Genomic DNA, 18,478 nt, shown 5'->3' with positions numbered 1-18,478 from the left:
TTTTTTTCTGAATGTTTTTCATATTTATCGATGACTTGATCAGCTTCAGCAAACTGTCTGGTTATCTATTATCTATTTGATATTTTTACTATTTGGTTTGTATAAGTATTGATATTTCAGTTATTCCTTTGCCTGTTATAGATAGCTACTTCCAGACTATAATTTGTTTTCTCTCTTTGCATATATTATCACCTGTTTTTAACATGTAGACATTAAAATTATACTGTGATCTAATTAATTTATTTTTCTTTATGGTATTTTATGTGTGTGTGTGTGTGAGTGTGTGTGTGTGTGTGTGTGATATGTCTTAGTAAAGAATTTATGCCTTGTCCTGCAGCAAAAGAAAAGGTATTGTAAGAACATTTTTAAAGTTTTCCTTTTCACACTTCCATCTTTCATTCATCTGGAATGAATAATCCCAAATCGTTTGGCTGTCTTTCTGCCTTTGCTGTACTTGTACCACTCTCTTGTTTTTTCTTGTCTTATTGCACTGCCCAGTATCTCCAGCACTAATATTAAATACACACACCCTCAGCCACAAGCTAGCTCTCACCTACTCTGACCACCTCGGTCACAACAATGTGGATGTTATCCCGGATTTGCAGGTGATGTGACTGGAACCACATTGCATAACTGCACAGCCAGTGGAAATAGAGTCTGAATGGAAACCCATCTGAGAGATGTCAGAGTTCTGCTGCTTCTGCCCCTTGGTCACGGCTGACTTGGGAGGAGCTAACCCTTCCCACCTTGTGAGCTGGTGCCCAGATTCTCTGTTGCTAATAAGGAAAGGAAATGTTATTGATGCGATGCCAGAGAAGCACTTTCAATGCATCTGAACAAAACTAATAGACTTTGTTTAATTTAGACCTGCCAAAAGTAGATCAGAGAACCCCATAAGTGTGGAATAGTTCTTATTCCAGATGGGGTGTAAGTGTTCTCTCAGGTAATGTAATCACATCTCAGCGGAAACTCAGAAACAATGGCTCTTTATAGAAGTTAACATTCTGAGAAAAGAAAAAAGTCTCCTTTCTTTCCCTCTCTGCTTTCTTTCCTCTTTCCCTCCCTTTCCAGCTTCTGTTCCTAACAAAGCTGAGGCATCTTACTAAGATGTGCATAAAACAAGCTAGACCAGAAAGATGGGAAAACCAGGGCAAAAGGAAAACAAATGTGGTAAATTCATATTCTTCCTTAGAGTCATTTCTGGAGTTTGGCCACAACATGGCCTTAAGCTTCCTAGCAACTGAAGCAAAGAAAACCTGTCCAGCGGCACGTTTCACAGTGGGCATGGGATGGAAATAGAACAGTTGCTAAGGGAATACCCAGTATGTCCTGATTCAGAGACTGGAGAGAAACTCTGGGACATTTGACTGCAGTGGGCTGTGCTCAGCAGGGTCTTCTTGGTGGTGGGAAGTGATTTTGCATGGACTACATTTTTTTGTTCAAACTCCAGCACCGTGAGGGAAAGGTTATTCTTCATCATAAACAGTACCTAAAACAATATGTTCTGATAATGGGTTTTGGGAATGAATGTTATTTAAAATACTTATCTGTTAAAAAAAGCATTGACTAGAATAACGTTTGTAATAATTATAGCTGTAGACACTATCAGTGAACTACATGAAATGACATCTTAGGAAGTATTTTTTAATTCCATGAACAAAATCATCAAAAATAAATAATTTCTTAGGATTAAATTTTAAAAAGTAGTGCACAATTAATTCACCGGAAACTGCAAAACACTGTGGGGCAGCTGGTGGAACACTCTGCAACAAATACACAGCAGCAATTCTGTGTAAAGTTAAAAGGCTGAGCCTTTGGGTCGATGGCTTTTTGACTTTCTGACTTCTCTGAGGACTATAATTAAAAATTGTAAGATGAGGGACTGAAAAGGTGACTCAGCAATTAAGAGTCCTGGCTAGTCTTAAGAATTTGGGTCCAATTGCCAGCTTATAACTGTCTATAACTCTAGTTCTGGCCTTTATGGGCACCAGGTACTTACATGGTGCACAGAAATACATGCAGGCAAATACCCATACATGTAAGATAAAAAAATTTAAAAGATCAAATTATAAATTTAAAAAGGTTGCTGTAACACAAGCCCATGTATACACACCATTTCTTGGCAGCCTTGGGATCAAACCAAGGACCTCAAACATACGTGGAAAATACCACCCCCAAGCGCGCGCGTGCGTGCGCACACACACACACACACACACACACACACACACACACACACACAATGAGTTTCTCTCCCAGTCCAGAAAGGTGTATGCTAGATAAAATAAAATCATACTATATATAGAAAACTGCCTCAAATGTTTACCACTGTGTAATTTATATTAAAGACAGCATTACTGATTAACCATGAATCAGTATTGTGATATCTAAGGTAGGCATCTGCCATCATTATTAGCTACTCTTCACTGGGTGTTTAGCATGCACCTGTCATGTTTCTGAGCAGCTCTATTGATATTGCCATACATAATGCCCCACAGGACCAGGAAAATTAAGCCTTTTGCCCAGGGTTACTCTCTAGCAGAGGAAATACTCAGAAACAGGACCAGGCTAGAGACCTGGGCAGTCCCACATCTCCTGCTCTGCTTTCTGACCTGGTCATAGCAAATCCTGTTGTCCAATGACAAACTGGAAACATTTGGCCCATAAATATGGAATCTGGATATATTTGGGGTGGTCTTGTTTTGATGCCATCATCGGGATACCACAATTAAACAACTGTCCCCATTTTAAGATCATCTTTCCGGGTGGCCACCTTAGAGCTTCAGAATAAGCGCGAACAAACTGGATGTGTTGGCTCCCACCTGTAGTCTCAGTACTTGCAAGGCTAAGGCAGGAAGACTGCTGAAAGTTTGAGGACGGCCTCAGCTACATATTAAGTTCTAGTACAGCCTGTGCTGCAAAGTGAGACTGTCTCAAACACCAAATAAACAAAACTCAAAACCCAAGTACGGTTTGTGTGGTATTTGCCAAATGCTGGTCTAAGAAAATGTATTACTTAAACAGAGCCGAGGCACTAACACGGCTGATTGACAGGCCTTGTTTCTACCTGGCAGACGTTCATTGTGCCCAGGGAACTGAAGCACATGGATTAAGACCTTGGGTTGTAGAGCCTATCAGGAGGGTTCAAATCCTGTCTTCGTGACAGACATCTAGCATGTTGGAAAGATGAAGGAGGCTGTGGACCAAGGTGCTTAGAACCCTGTGGGACATGGAGAAAGCTTTTAACACTAGAAGCAGATGAAACACACCTTGTAAAACTGAACTTTAGGTAAGAAGTACATTTGCACAAGCAGCTACCACCATCCACAGTGCAGAGCTATGAGTGGTGGGTCATGCTTTTAATCCCAATCCTGGGGCCAACCTGGTCTATATAGGGAGTTCCTGGATAACCAGGGCTATGTAGAGAGACCCTGGATGGGGGGGGAGTTCCATCACTGAACAAAAAGCTGAGTCTCTGTCCTCAGACAACTGTCCCCTAGGTCCTGCAGGCTATTCTATTTCCATTAGAACAGGTGACTTGGATAACAGTTGCCCCATGCTACACTGTAATGTGAGCACCTCGTGTGTTAGTCTGGGCCAAGGAAAAGATGCTTCAATGTCTTTTTTTATCAAAGAAGGGTTTTGGGGACAGGTCATGTTGTCCATTATGTTTCATGGTATTGAAGACTTGCAACTGATAAATCTGATGCCAAGAAAAATGTTCGCAATTCTTCATGAATCCTGACATTGTTTCCAGCCAGACAGTACCAGTGATACACCTTGAGGTGCTTAATTTAACCTTCCATCTGCTAAGCTCTTAACGGCTAAATAGCATGGTCCCTAATTGTGGGTTTTCTCCGGTAATTCGGCCTCAAAATCTCCCTTAGAAATAGATGTTATTTGGGTACTTTAATATAGAAACCACACCAAATCCTTTCATGTCATAGATGGGGTAAATCATTGCTACAGAGTGGCACCTTAAATCAGTGCAGACGTCCAGGCTCACGCCTCCCTGCTGCCCTCTGCACCTATAATCTGGAGTTTTCTCTCTTTCCAGGGAGGCTATAATAACAACTAGATATACTAGGGTTCTACCCTGTGCCAGGGGTAGCTCTAAGTCCCTTATGTGCATGTTTACATTCAACAGCTGCACACTCAGGAGTGCTGTGCTCGTTTTTATTTAAAAATGAAGAAAGCAAAACAGCGTAGGGAGCTCAGCAACAATTCGTGGCCAGTGAGATACACCTTCTTTTAATAGTGCTGAGTAGAAGCAGGGGGCTCACTTTAGAGCCCCCAAATTTCCTTGTTCTTTGGGATCTTGTAGCTGGATGGTATTAGCTCGATTCATTTCTAAGTTAGTAAACCAATCGCAAGCCAACAGCCAAGAACAAAGAGAAGAAAGGAATAGGGAACAGATGCCCTCAGAGGTCTGGGGGACCCTTACTGGCTTGACTGTCCTGAGACCTGCTTTGAACTGATGGGGTTCTGTGGTTCTGAGGTGTCTCTGGGGGTTCAGAGGCATCGTTCCATTTTGTGGCGTGTATGTGTTAGGTCTATGCTTGCCGGATACTTGCTAGGGTATCCCACGCTCTTGAATACTCAGGCATGTTAGGAGGTCATGCTGGCTACAGGGTGCTCTACATGTCTGTTGACATATAGGGACATTCGCCTGGGGGTGCCTGGGTTCCAGAGTTGGAAGAACCAGTCAGCCCCTTTGGTTGAAAGTCTTAACCAGATCCAACATGTTAGCATCTTCGGTAGGTGTGCTGTGCTTGACCTGAATGCAGAACTGGTCACATGGTATATGTACGACACCGAAGTCATGGCCTGGCTGAATGAACTGGCAGATGCATTCTTAGTATGGTCATAATGCTCATCTCTAAGTGAGACTAAATAGCATGGCAATTTTTTTTATTATTTTTTGTTGTTGTTGTTTGTTTTTTTTTCTTAAAAAAAAGTTTTCACTTTCAAAATGATCTCAGTCTGTTGACAAATATTTATTGAACACCTCTCACCAATCACCCTCATGCCATGTACCCTGCCAATAGGATGCTCAGAAAGGCAGGCGATTCTGTGGACCTCTGTTTCCAGCATAGGCAGACACTGTGCTGGGGAAGCAGATGCTGTCCTGAACCTGGCTGGCTGACTCTGCCTTTAGCCTGGAGCTCACATCCTTGCTCGAAACAGTCTCTGGACTCGCCATTCAGGAGCTGCCTTTGCAGCAGCTCTGGGCCATACCGGAGACACCATCTCCCTGTTTGATTTTATAGCCACACCTAGCTTGTGACCAAAAATGGAATTGCCAGCCTGATGACCCACTTTGTTCTCCAGAGTTGGCTCTGATGGACTCGCCCCTGAGCCAAACTGCATCCACTCTTTGAGGTTGGGTATTTACCACTGCTGAGCCAATTATCAGTAATTTGGATCGTTTTGAAGTAATTTCTTACTACCTCTCATGGTGCTTTCTTCTGTGGTAACGCTACATCCAGTCTCTCTTGCAGCAGTGACTGTCTACCTCTCTCTTCCCCGACAGTTTAGAATCCTTGGGAGGACAGGACCATATGTCTATGAGTCCAAAAAATGTATGCTTATTAAAATTGAACATATAGTTTTTGAAGAAACTTTCCAAGTTGGCCTCTCAATATTGTTCTAACAAGAATACTAATACTTTTTTGGGACAATGGGCAATGCAGTAGGTTCTAGAACATAGCAGGCCTGCCTCTAGTCTCTCTTTTCCAAGTGTATGTAGTCAGTTACTTCCCCTGATCCTCAATTTCCTCATCTGTGCAATGGGAACAGTAACACTTCCTGACGGATGAGAATTTCTCATCTCTGAAATACAAATCCTAAATGGGAGCTATTATTATTATTATTGTCATATTGGATGAATATGAAAGAATGAATAATGCCATATGGATTGAAACTTCATATGATGGATTAATTTGTCTTTAAAAATATAAGAATTTAATTAGCAATCACTTTTAAAATTTTTTTATTTATTCTTCTTTCCTACAATGTATGCTGACTGCAGCTTCCCCTCCCTCCACTCATCCCAGTTTCCCTCATCTCCCCTCTCCTCCAGATCTGCTGCCTCTTTCCCCATCTCCAGCTGATCTCCAGTGTTCCTTTGATGTCCCAGGGAGCAGTCATGTACTGCCAAAAAGGCAAGCTGAAAGACTGAGGGTGTAGTTCGGCAGTAGTGTGTGCTTAGATTGTGCAAGGTCTGGGCTCAGTCCCTAACCAAAAAAAGAGGAAGAGGAGGAGAAAGATGGAAGAGGAGAGGAAGAGGAGATGTTTGTGCTGAAGGAGTGCTGGAGCCCATTCCATCATCCTTAGACCCAGAAAAAGTAGTGGGTTGACCAAGGCCATACAGCTGGCTGGCACGTGACAGAAGAGCATCCAGTTGGTGCATTTATGTGGCTTCTGATTTCTCTGCCTTTGGAGGCCTTGCTTTCCTTGCAGATAGGTCAAGAACACTGAGCCAGGGTACTCCCGATACAGCAGCAAGGGCTTCAGATCTGCATTTGGGGAGAAGCAAGCACACACGTCTCACATTTTTGTGAAGTCACACTGTCCCTTTGCCCAGTATGGAGCACACAGTGGTTGTACAGCTCACTAAGCTGGTGGGAGCAATACAGGGTGGTGGCTAAGGAGCCAGTCAGACAACTTGGTTTCACCACGTGGCAACTTACCATACTTCTCTAAGTTTTGGCTGTTTTATCTGTAGAACATAGACAACAGTACCTGCTTTCTAGTGCCACTGTGAAAGTTAAAGGCAGCACTCATATACAAAGGTGATGCTGTGTGGTACGTGCGGGCACTCTCTAAAATTGAATACTATGACCAATAACACGTTTTGTAAAAAGTACTCCCCATGACTTCCCTTCTCAAGCTAACCTCTCATTGGCCGTAAGACCTTACCTGGTCTCCCAAGCATATGCTATTGATGAGTTTTCCCCTACCTTCTCAAAGTCCCTTCTCATACAAAAACATAAGCCCTTTTACCTCTGATGTTCTACTCTACTCAGTGACCGTAAAAACCCTGAAATGATGGAAAGAAGTGGTCAGTCAGAAATAGAGTGGGGAGAGATAACTCCATCAGCGAAGTGCTGTGAAGGCCTGAGGTTCTGAGTCTGATCCCTGGCACACACATAAAGAGCCAGGCACAGTGCTGTATATTTGTAATCCCAGTGTTGGGGCTTGCAGGACTGCCAGCCTAGCCTAACTGGCAAGTCCCAGAGAGAGGCTCTGTCTCAAGGAACAAGGATCTGCATAAGCCCTGAGGTACAGCGCCTGAAGTTGATGCCTGGCTTCCTCATCCTGCCACCTCTGCCACACACAAGCACATGCACGCACACATATGTGTATACAAACACACAGAGAGAGGGGGGAGGGGAGAGAAGAGAGAGGAGAGAGAAGAGAGAGAGAGAGAGAGAGAGAGAGAGAGAGAGAGAGAGAGAAGAAAGAGAGTAGGGACTCTATCTCTGGATTTCCCTAGGAGTTGCCTCTTCTCTGAGGGCATTACCCTCTGGGGACTCATATTCTGTCCACACTCCTGTGATACTATGTTCTTTGCATGTCTACATAGTAGGTTCTGTTTGCTGCCTTTTCCTATTATTATTTGGCTGAAAGTAGGAATAGCGGAGGAGTTTTCATTTCTATTTAGAAACTAATATTCTTAAAGAGACCACAACAATTCAAATGACCCCAAAATTAGGGGCAAATTAATATAACTCAAGGTTAATTCCCCCAACCCCGGTGGAGAAGTTGTGTTTCCCAGCAGGTCTTGCCTGCCCTGACTCAAGATCTGAGCCCTCCCTTGATTCTGAATATTACATCATTTTATTTTGGCTAATGTAAACACTCATCACCCTGCATGTAGCAGGATCCTTCTCTACGGGTTGAGACTGACTGAGCCTCATTCTCTCAGTCGTGGTGATGAATGGTTTCAGAAAGAAGTACAGCAGGAAGAGGCCTTGCGGCGATGGATGAGGTGAGGCAGCTCCGTGTGAGATTTTGCAGAAGGATTAAGATTTGGCACCAGGCTGGGTTTCTATGCAGCTTCTTAGGCAGAGAGCCCCAGGAGAGGGAGCAGAGTGTCAGCTGGGGCTTTGCACACTCCCAGCCGGTCTCGAAGGGTGGTTGGCTGTCTCTCTCTCTCTCTCTCTCTCTCTCTCTCTCTCTCTCTCTCTCTCTTCCCCCCCCCACCTCTCTCTCTGTGTGTGTCTTTCCCAGAGGTACCCAGATTTGCCTTATTAAAGGATGGATCTGGATGCTGGAGTTTTAAAGACGATCAGGTAAGCGCTCTCATTGTCTGAAGTCCCCTGGGGTTCTTAATGATTGGGATCAGGCTGACTGTTCCTTCTCTGATGCAGTATTAGCCGAATACAGTTCTTCTGAGACATTTTGCAGAGAAAATCAGCAAAGTTTCTTTCTATGTTAAGAAAGTTTCTAGAATGTTTTAACCTGAAATGCTTCATTGCAAATTTCTTGCCCTGAAATGACAGCTTTGAGATTGCCTTCCTCTTTCCTTCCTTCATTTTCCTTTTTTGTCTATGAAATCTTGAAAAAGATCCTGGTACTTTGTGAGGTGTGTGTTTGGAGGGTTTTATTTTGCTTTTACAAATGGCTACAGTGTGCTCTGTATCATTTCTTTTTAGTGAAAATTTCTAATTCATTATGTTTTCTAGAGTACTAGTTTTTTAATAAATTACTATTTACGCAGATTTGATTCTTTCATCTCTCCTGAGTATTTTGCAATTATGACATTGGTAAAGCATATCCTGAAGCATAGCCATATTTAAGAAGAAAGATCCACACCAAAGAACTCACTGCAAACACATCTCTTGGCTTTTCTCATCAAACTGAGAGGCATGCTTTTTTGGTCATTCAAATAAACTGCAGTTTTCAAAATTTCAATGTAAATATCCATAGTTTGTGGAAAGACTGATCTAATTGATCTGATGAGTTAAGCTATTTATCCATATGCATTGAAACTTTTATAGATGTTCTTGGTAAGGTTAGCTCAATAACAGATCTTTGTAAGAGTAGTTTTATGCTCAGTCCCAACTCCATTCCGAATGCCTTTTCTTTTCTGTTTAAAAAAAAAAAATCAGAAGTTAAAAATAACCCTAGGATAAAACTTGAAAACTGTTTTGTTTCTCTGTATTTGGCTAATTTCGTTGCAAAGTGCTGTGTGTAAGGAATTTGAGCTATGAAGACTACTCTCAGATCGGCTCGCAGGAGCCCATCTGCAAACGTCCATAACTTTCTGTGAGAGCGTGTGTTTTATGGCTGTTAGGATTAAGATTATCAGTTAAGCACTCCTTTCTGCAGCCCTAGAAAAAGGGGAGCAACCCTAGGAAAATAACTTGAGAAGTTGTGCTCATTTCCTGATACAAGCCTGTGAACAAACTCATGTGGAAAGGGGGCACTTGGCAGATCTCGGTCCAGTGAGTGCGTGGGGTACCATGGCAGCAGCGAATGGCAGTAGTCCGGTGTCAGGCAGGAGGAGGTAGGGACACTTGATCATGTTAATTTATTGAAAATAAGTGGATGTTCTCATGGAATGTAGAGGACCAGTTACAGCTGTGGCTGTGGGAGGGTGGCTGTGCATCCGCTTCTTTTTGTTGTTTTTGTTTGATGAGCCCTTTTAGTTCATGGAATCCTGCTTTTCTCACGAGAACCCCAGCAGCCATACAGTCTCTCGCGTTTTGCATTGCTTAAGCATTGTAACCACCGAGAGTGTTTTTGTTTGGTGGAATGACTGCTGGTAGTGGTTTGAGGGGCTTGGTGGGATGGTAGATTTGAGTCCTAATCTGAGAAGACGGGAGAACAGCTATAATCTTTTAGAAAAGAAAATTATTCCAGGAATTAAAATATGCAAACTTAATTGCTGTGTATCCGTTTTTCTTTGATTGTTGGAGAATCTAGGCAGAAAATGCTCTTCATAACTGACTTTTATAATGATGTTCTCGGAGTGGGGAAGTGCGTGAGAAATCCTGATGCTGCTCTGATTTGTTCATTGTCGCTGATGGCATCTTAAGAGATACCCTTAGTTCTCAGTTACTTTTAGAAGACAAAAACAAAACAGAAATGTCCCAGAGTATTCTGTGTGCTCATTCTACCTTCTTCTTCCTTAGCTCTCCTTAGGAGAGGGAGATGTGTCCAGGTAAACGGCTGAGGAATAATTGCCAGGAGCATCCAGGGATGATGGCTCCTAGTTTGTTCTTCTCCTTCTTAATGTTTTCTTGGTAAAGGCTCTGTGTGTTGTTTTCTTTTCTATTGAAATAATAAGGCAGACACAGGACTGAAAATAATACAACTCGAAAACTGTCAGCCATGCAGTCTCTTCCATGGCACAGTCCTTGAGAAGGTTTTGTAGTCACAAGCAGTATTTTTGAAAGGCATTTGTTCACCTTAAGTACATATATATACCAGTAACATGGCAGAGTGGGTTTATTCTTTATTGATTTTATTGAGCTCTACATTTTTCTCTACTCCCCTCCCTTCCTCCCCTCTCCCCTTCCACCCTTTCCCATGCTCCCCATGCTCCCAATTTACTCAGGAGATCTTGTCTTTTTCTACTTCCCATGTAGATTAGATCTATGTATGTCTCTCCTAGGGTCCTTATTGTTGTCTAGATTCTCTGGGATTGTGATTTGTAGGCTGGTTTTCTTTGCTTTATATTTAAAAACCACTTATGAGTGATTACATATGATAATTGTCTTTCTGGGTCTGGGTTACCTCACTTAATATGATATTTTCTAGCTCCATCCATTTGCCTGTGAATTTCAAGTGTGGCAGAGTGGGCTTAAACATAGCTGCCCATGCTTTGCCTTAAATGTGTCCATTTCAGGATGATAAATAGATCGGTGATAAACAGAAAGATAGATAGATAGACAGATAGATACATAAAGAGAGAGATGATTAGATAGATAGATAGAGAGAGAGAGAGATGATAGATATAAATAAATCTATAGATAGATGATAGATAGATACATAGATAGTTACATAGACAGAAAGATCTATTGTCCATAGCCTCCACGAGACTGGTGGAGCTTGAGTGTCCTAGTGAGACCCGGAGTCAGAGGAACAAAGAGAAGCTGTTTGAGTTTCTCAGAAATGGAAGACTTTCTTGAGGCAGATGCCAAAGAAGCATATGAAGACAGGGTCATGAAACAGATACTAGAGAGCACTGGGTGCTCAGCAATTAAACAAATGCTAACAGGAAATGTCCAGTAGGCGGAACTAGCCAAAAGTTAATGGAAACATGCCAGTAGAGAGGGGTTACGGGCCACCTGATGTGGATAATAAGATTGAGTAGAAACTAGAATCTGATTGTCTGAGTTTGAAAATTAGGTCAATTGGTAATAATGAGGGTGTTTACTCACTCACAGGTTTGCAAAATGACTCCCCAGGCTGAACTAGGACAAATGATCATTTCCTGTGCTAATGCTTTTATGGGAGAAAAGCAAGGGCAGCATTATGGAGGGTGCAGGGTATCAGTGTGTGAACCCCTAGGATTTAATGGCATGCTGAGTGCCGGACTAACAGTCTCCTGCAAGAACAGAAAGCCGGAGAGTGTGTGCATGGTGAAAGAGTAACTATGAAAACATTAGCGGATTTCAACCAACTAATTATCTTAAAAGGTTAACTGTCATATGGGAGGTGAAAAGTGTGATGAGATTTGAAAATCCTATAGGGGGTTATGATCAAGAACTAAATTCCTTTCTCTACCTTTTTGTCCAATAGAAATATCAACAACTCTTTGCTCAGTTACTGTCTTTGTTCTAAGCTTCATGTGAAACCCATGTGTCTTAATTTATTGAACCCTTTTGACTCTAGAAGAAGGATTACTAGTTGGAATAATTGCCATTTACAGCTACAGCTCAAGGCAGAGACTTTTCACACACAATAAAGAGACATTTTGAAAAGAAATAATTCACTGGAAAAGCTGGGAAACTCAAGTAGAAATACTGTGAAAAAGTTGTAACTTTAATTTAAGGAGCATTTCACGGGGCACTGACAATAGAGCAGAACTCACACTTATGGGGTCTTTTAAAGGAACTGACCTGGAGGAGCCAGCCCCAATCCTGCTGGACTCTTTGTAGATGTAGCTGTTAGAATATTCCGTGGAAAATACGAAAAGGAGCCAGCATGCAACGCAGGTCTTTGCCCTTTTTCAGAAGACTATGTCAGAAGGAATGCCAATCTCAAATCTTCTTTAGAAATAGAGATACCAGATCAAGTTGTAATAGATGTACAGAATGTTCTAGACCTAGCTGACAACTGGATTTGAATAAATCACAAAGACAGGTTGGCCTTCATCCAAAAGTTATAAAGGAATTCCAGGGTGAATTCATGAGCCTGTTAGTAAAGCAACTAAGCTTTACCTTCACAGTCCCAGCAAAACCTCAACCTTGGTTGATGAGTAAAACTGCCTGGCTCCATTTCTCTGGACATAAATTAGGTTACGTGTGCAAAATATAATAGAGTAACATATTTTAGATAGCAGTGCTTTTGAATTTCCAAGCCCCGTATTTCACCATGTTGGATGTCTTTGTGAACATTTCAGTCTTGAAATTGCTGAGAGTTACCAGCTCCTTACAATCAAGTAAAATAAGCTTTATCATAACTCATGTGAACTGAGTAGCAGAAGCACATGGAAGTGAATGGTCAGCAGTCGGTGGTTTGAGAATGTGCTCATCCTTCAGGGCTGCTTCCTAAGGGGGAGAGGACGTCTGTGGGCTCAGAAGTGATGCTCCCTTTCCAGTAAGTCAATAAATGGCCCATGGAAGAGTTGAAAGATTTCAGCATCTGAGCCCTGTGCAGTTCCTCTGCTCCATCTGCCTGGTGGCCAGGCCCCGCTCCCGTCTTCTGGCCAGTACAGCCCAGATGCCCTGTGTTCTGCCTTGCTGCATGTAGCTCTAATTCTCTACCATCTGTGACCTGCAGTGTATAGCAGGCGTATTTAGGAGGGGGCCTACACAGAGTCAGTGAGTCTAAAATTTGTGCTGGGCAGGACAAAAAGCTCAGTGCAGGGAGCTGGTTGCAGTCAAAAACTAGCAAGAGTAAACAAGAGCTGTGACCTGCACTCCCAAAGGTCATTCAGTCATTTAATAGATATTTTTTGAGTGCCTGGAAAAAATGCACTGGGGTTATAAATATGAATGAGACAGCCTCTCTGAGAACGGGAAATACATAAACAATTACAGTAGAGCAGGGTGTCTCAACCTTAGCACATTTGACATTTTGAGCCCAATAACTGTGTGTTATGGGGGTCAGTCCTGTGCGCTGTAGGATGTATGACAACATTCTTAACCTGTACTTACTGCATGAGAGCAGTGTCCCTGCCCATAGATATGACAACCAAAAACCATCTCTGTTTGGTACTCAGGATCCCCTGCAGGCAAACCACCGCCAGCTGAGAACCGCTGGAGTATACCCTGTTGACTGTCCATGTAGAAACGCACAAGCTGTAATCTGAGTTCACAGGAGGTGTCTCGAACCCTGGGCAAGGCTTGCTGCAGGAAGTCATGTCCTGGAGGACACCTGGGAAGCCGTGGGACCCTATGGAGGAAAAGGATTGAGATGGAGGAAACACCTAGGCTTGGGGACTTAGAAGGTAGGAATGAGGATATTCTGGGCCAGCCTGGGGTAATTATTTTAGGGGTGTTGGACTGCACTTTCTGAGCCCAACCTGAACTATTTTCAGTTCACACTCGGCGTCTGGGGGCAGATTACCAGCCTTTGAGAGCTACACGGTGGATAAAGAGCTAGCTATTTGCTTCAGCAGCACTAGGTCTATTGTTCTCAGTGTGTAAGAGGTTCCGGCCCTCTTCTTACTGAACCTTCCTGCTAATTTTGACTAAGTCAGCTACCTTTCCAGCTAAGATGTGGACTCTCAGTTAGCTAAATGCTGCTAGACCAAGATTCAAAGTTTTGTTAGAAAACACTCTTCTTGTTTTTTTGTTTTCTTGTTACTACAGCTTGAGTTCAACTGCTGATACCCACACATCATTCTGGCAGCATCTTGCCAAAGCACCTTTTATGCATCTTTAGAACTTCCGCCTTCTCTCTCTCCACTCCTCCCATAGCTGGCTCCTTTTCAAGCAATGATTCTCAACCTTCCTAACTCTGAAACCCTTTGATAGAGCTCCTCGTGGTGTGGTGATCCCCAACCATAAAATTATTTTCATTGCTGCTTCATAACTGTCATTTTGCTACTGTTATGAATTGTAATGCAAATATCTGATATGTGGCGGTCTTAGGTGATCCCCGTGAAAGGGTCATTCAACCTCAGATAGCTAAGGGATTGGTGCAGTTGGAGCCCCGCCAGTGTGCCAGACTCTATAGCCTTCTCATGCTTCTCTACTTCTTTAGAAGAGCCACCTGCCAAGGCTAACATGTGTGTCTACTGAGCCCCAATTCCCCTGCTGGTAGGACAGGGTCATGGGGAAGGTTGTCTACCTAAAAGGCAGGTCTGGACTTGGGTAACCTCCAGGTATAAAAGTGAGGGACTCTCCACATGGTCAGGGCTTCTGGTGACTCAGGTGCCTCCTTTCCGGTACCATCACATCACTGCCTCAGCCTCAGCCTGTTGTGTGTGCCCTCCTTCCCCTTATCCTCAGAGTTCGCCAGCTTCCTGCTCCAGGGGAAGTGTGAAATGAAGCTGAGGAGGCCAGGACAGTATTCAAAAGCTCAGGTTTCTGGGTTCCATTGCTTTTCACTTTCTGTTTGGTTTTGACTGTGTTGTGGATGCATTTTCAAAATGATAAACAGCTCATGATTCCTACTGACTTTCTCTATAGGTTGCCCTGGGCAGGAAATAGTATATTGGCTAGAAAAGCATTCCACAAAGATGTGTGCTGTCCAGTTGGAAGGAGGTGCTATCTCAGCAGTAGAAAAAAACCCAGGGAGCACGTGTTTGCTGAAGAGTGAATGTGAATCCAATTATCCTTTCAGGCAAGCTGCTGGAAACTACAGTAAAGGGCGCTTTGTGGCATTTTGGGTGCAGATATTATACATGCTATAAAAGAAGTGCCTTTTATAAGGCTGTGGGGATCAGGGCTCAATTATGTACAGAAGGCTTTGGGTATATGTCTAACTATCAAAAACTATCAAAGAAACAAGAATAATTGAAAGGATCTAGTCAACTAATCTCCCTTTGATGATGAAACAGGTTATAGACATTGATGATTGATTCTCAGGCAAGCGGAGGTGAAGCTAAGAGAGTGTGGCCTGTCAGTGAAGGTCTGATTGGACCTTTCAAATAACCTTGATACAGTCTCCCGGAAAAGCTTATTAAGGATTTAACTGGAGGTTGGAGGTATTCTGTGTGGACATGATTAGGACTGCTGGTGGTGAGAATATTATTAGAGGGAGAATTGAGTTAACATTATGGTGTATTCGTGGCTGCTTGGCGCCAGAAGCTAAAGGGGAAAGAGAAGTGACTGTAATGATATAATATTTGTGTTTTAATAGATAAAGCTTACCTGAATATCAGAGAGCAGAGCTAAGCCACTAGAGGCCCGGGACTGGTGGCACACACCTTCAATCCCAGGACTCAAGGCCACCCTGGACTACACAAGATTAAATTTGTCTGAAAAGAGAAATAGAACTCACATAAAGGTGATCCCAGCGCTTGGGAGATGGAGACAGGAGTGATATGGCTGGGCAGAGAGAGGTGTAAAAGACCGGAGGAGACAGGAGCTCATGACAGTCTGAGTTTTGGTGGAGAGCATTACAGTCTACAGTCACGCTGAGGATAGGATTGCCCCTTTGTCTGAACCCTGGCAGAGCTAAGAACTCTCTAGTGGCTTGGCTGTTTTGATTTTCTGATCTTCAGCTTGAACCCCAATATCTGTCTCTGGGTTTTTGTTATTCATGCTACAAGTGACAGCGGGCTTTCTCAGCCTTTAGTGGTTGGGAGAGAGCAGTGGCCTCTCTGAGGCAGCAGAGACAGTGAACCTGCCGCAATGGAAGGAGATGGGTCAGTTTGGAACGATGGGTTGGCCAGGAAAACGGCAGAGAGTTAGGGGAGCTGCTGTCCTAACATGTTTTCAGCTCTCCCCGGAACGTTAGGAAGAAGATACTGTTCATACCGTCAGTGCATTAAACTCAACTGGAAGTGCAGGAGGCACAGAACAAAGCAGAACATTGCTGGGCAATCACTGTTTGTTTGTCTTAAGGCAGGATCTCATGTAGTCAAGATGACTTCAAACTATGTAGTCAAGCATTTTGAACTCCTGATCCTCCACCCTCCACCTCCTAAGTGCTGGGATTAGAAAAGAGGGCTGTGCTGTTATGCCCAATTTGGTTCCTTTTAATCAGAAACTCATTATTGTATAAATTTCTATCTTAAAAATACAGAAAAAAATATATGGACCCCATATGCCCATCTTTTAACATCAGCATTTATCAGTCTTGGCCATCTTGTTTCATCAACCCCATCTACTGAGCATATCTGTATAATATAATATCTGTATTAATTATAATTAATATCTGGCATTCTGCTGGAGTACTTAAAGTAAGCTCAAGAGTTTATATCCTACTTCATATATAAATCCTGGCCTGCAATTCTTAGTACTCCCGCCTCAGCTTCTTGTATAGCAATGGTTACAATGCACACTACTATACATGACCTGAAATCGTTCTTGTATTTCCTCTGTCTTGGCTTCTCAGTCATCATACTTGGTGCTGTGTGGGGTTCTGAGAAGAGATTGGGTACCAAGCTACCCAGGGAAATAGTAGAACCTGGTATGGCAGTCACAGCTATAATTCCAGCATTTGGGAGGTAAAGGCAAGAATATTAGGAGTTAGGGGCTGACTTTGGCTATGTAGCAAGTTGGAGGCCAGCCGGGACCACATGAGACTGCCTCAAACAAACAAACAAAAACTCCAGTCCTAAAGACAGCCTGAAGTTTCCTTACCAGCGCTGTATTCAAGGGACAGCATGTATGATGCCATGTCTAGCCATCTAAGAGATGCAGGGAAGTGACAACGTCTAGGCTTGACTCCAAGGAGTTTACCCTTCAGTTGGAAGGAACTAACAGAAATGAACAGATTAACACAGCAGTGCAGGCGAGAAGTCAGGTAAAGCTCAACCTCAGCCTTGACATCTAACAGCTGTGTGATCCTGAACACGTTCTCTAGCATTGCTGAGCCTAATTCCTCTTTTTTAAAAGAGGGAGAAAAACTCTGCTGGCTTCAGGATTCTATTAAAAAACAGGAGTGTGGCTGTGACATTAAACACTGGAGCTGACTCTAGCCCCGAGGGAGTTGATTTCTCCTGAGAGTACGGACCCACGGTCACCAGCGTGACTGAGTAAAGTCCACAGACTAAGGACCAGTTTGTGCATACTGACCTCTGCAGTGAATTAGGAGTCCAGCCTAGGCAGACAGATTCAGAACTGAGTGCTCACACTTTAAACCATTAGATATCTCCATGTAGGTGAATAAGTCTCAGTTTCCTTTTTAGGATATTGTTTGTATCCTTGTAAATTGTTATCTATTTGGCAGAATTATCATAAAACTTAAGGAAACATTTGCAAATAGCAAGTGATCAAAAATATTTGTTATTTATTATGATTGATAAAAAATAATAAATTACAGCAGCTTGAGCGGTGTCTTAGCGGTTAAGAGCGCCTAATGCTCCGCTTTGCCAGAGGACCCGGGTTTGAGTCCCGCCTGGCGCTAATAGCGATCTATCAACTAATCGATCGTTATCAATAATCAGAAAAAATAAATTATTTATACAAGTGGTAAGACAATTCTGTGCAATTATTAAATTGTGCAGAGCTAACTAAAAACCTTATAAGAATATGGAAAATGGTGACATTAACCCCTTATGGTGAGGGAGAGTGGGTTGGACCCGATGGGTCTTGGGCCATAAGGAGAACCAAAAGTCATATCCCTAGGAAGTGGGGGAGGATCCAGTTAGGAAGAAGAAGTGATCAGTGGGAGTGGAAGGGGGTTAAGAGAGGTAAGGAAGGGTGAATATGAATAAAATACATTATATACGTATGTATGAAAATGTCATAAGGAAACCATCATTTGTATAATTAATATGTTAATAACAAAAACCCCTAGAATAGGGAAAGAAGAATGAATCCCTGATGTTGGGACCCCATGGGGAGCTAATTTACAGCACCACCAGGTTCTCAGAACTCTCAGCAGAGGAGATGGCCTGGAAACATGGCCTTGGGTTGATGACGAAATAGGATCTGGGGCAGACGATACAGAAGGAGCACTTCCTGAGTCTGTTGCCTGCTCACCCACCTGTGTGAGCAGCGCACACCTCACTCTTCTGGAGTAGTTTCTCATGAATGCAACGAGGACTCCACAGCATGGTTTATGTCCCTCGGTTCTATGGGGCTCCGAAATTATTTTTCAAGTTGAGAGGGGAAAGACTTGAGTAACCACTGAGAACAGATTCGGTCCTTATTAGGCTGCAGAGTGGCAACAGAGACAGAACCTG

At 43.0% G+C, this 18,478-nt stretch overlaps 1 protein-coding gene across 7 annotated transcripts in view; it reads left to right on the top strand.

The window, feature by feature from the left end:
- Positions 1-18,478, top strand: part of Plce1 (phospholipase C epsilon 1) — a 277,183-nt gene that overhangs the window by 81,948 nt on the left and 176,757 nt on the right. The window contains exon 1 of one of the 7 annotated variants that reach the window (XM_087907934.1): positions 7,880-7,990. The exons of 5 other annotated variants lie outside the window; for them this stretch is intronic. In XM_087907934.1, coding sequence (XP_087764060.1) covers positions 7,940-7,990 — 51 coding nt within the window. In that variant the 5' untranslated portion in view covers positions 7,880-7,939. Of the gene's footprint in view, positions 1-7,879; positions 7,991-18,478 lie in introns of those variants that run through there. One more of the 7 variants, XM_087907935.1, reaches the window with a different exon arrangement.

Source organism: Myodes glareolus, chromosome 7 (genome assembly GCF_982192425.1).
Source record: "Myodes glareolus chromosome 7, mMyoGla1.1, whole genome shotgun sequence".
NCBI classification, from domain to species: Eukaryota; Metazoa; Chordata; class Mammalia; order Rodentia; family Cricetidae; genus Myodes; species Myodes glareolus.
The sequence above is the reverse complement of the archived record's forward strand: the minus strand, read 5'-3'. Positions and strand labels throughout refer to the sequence as shown.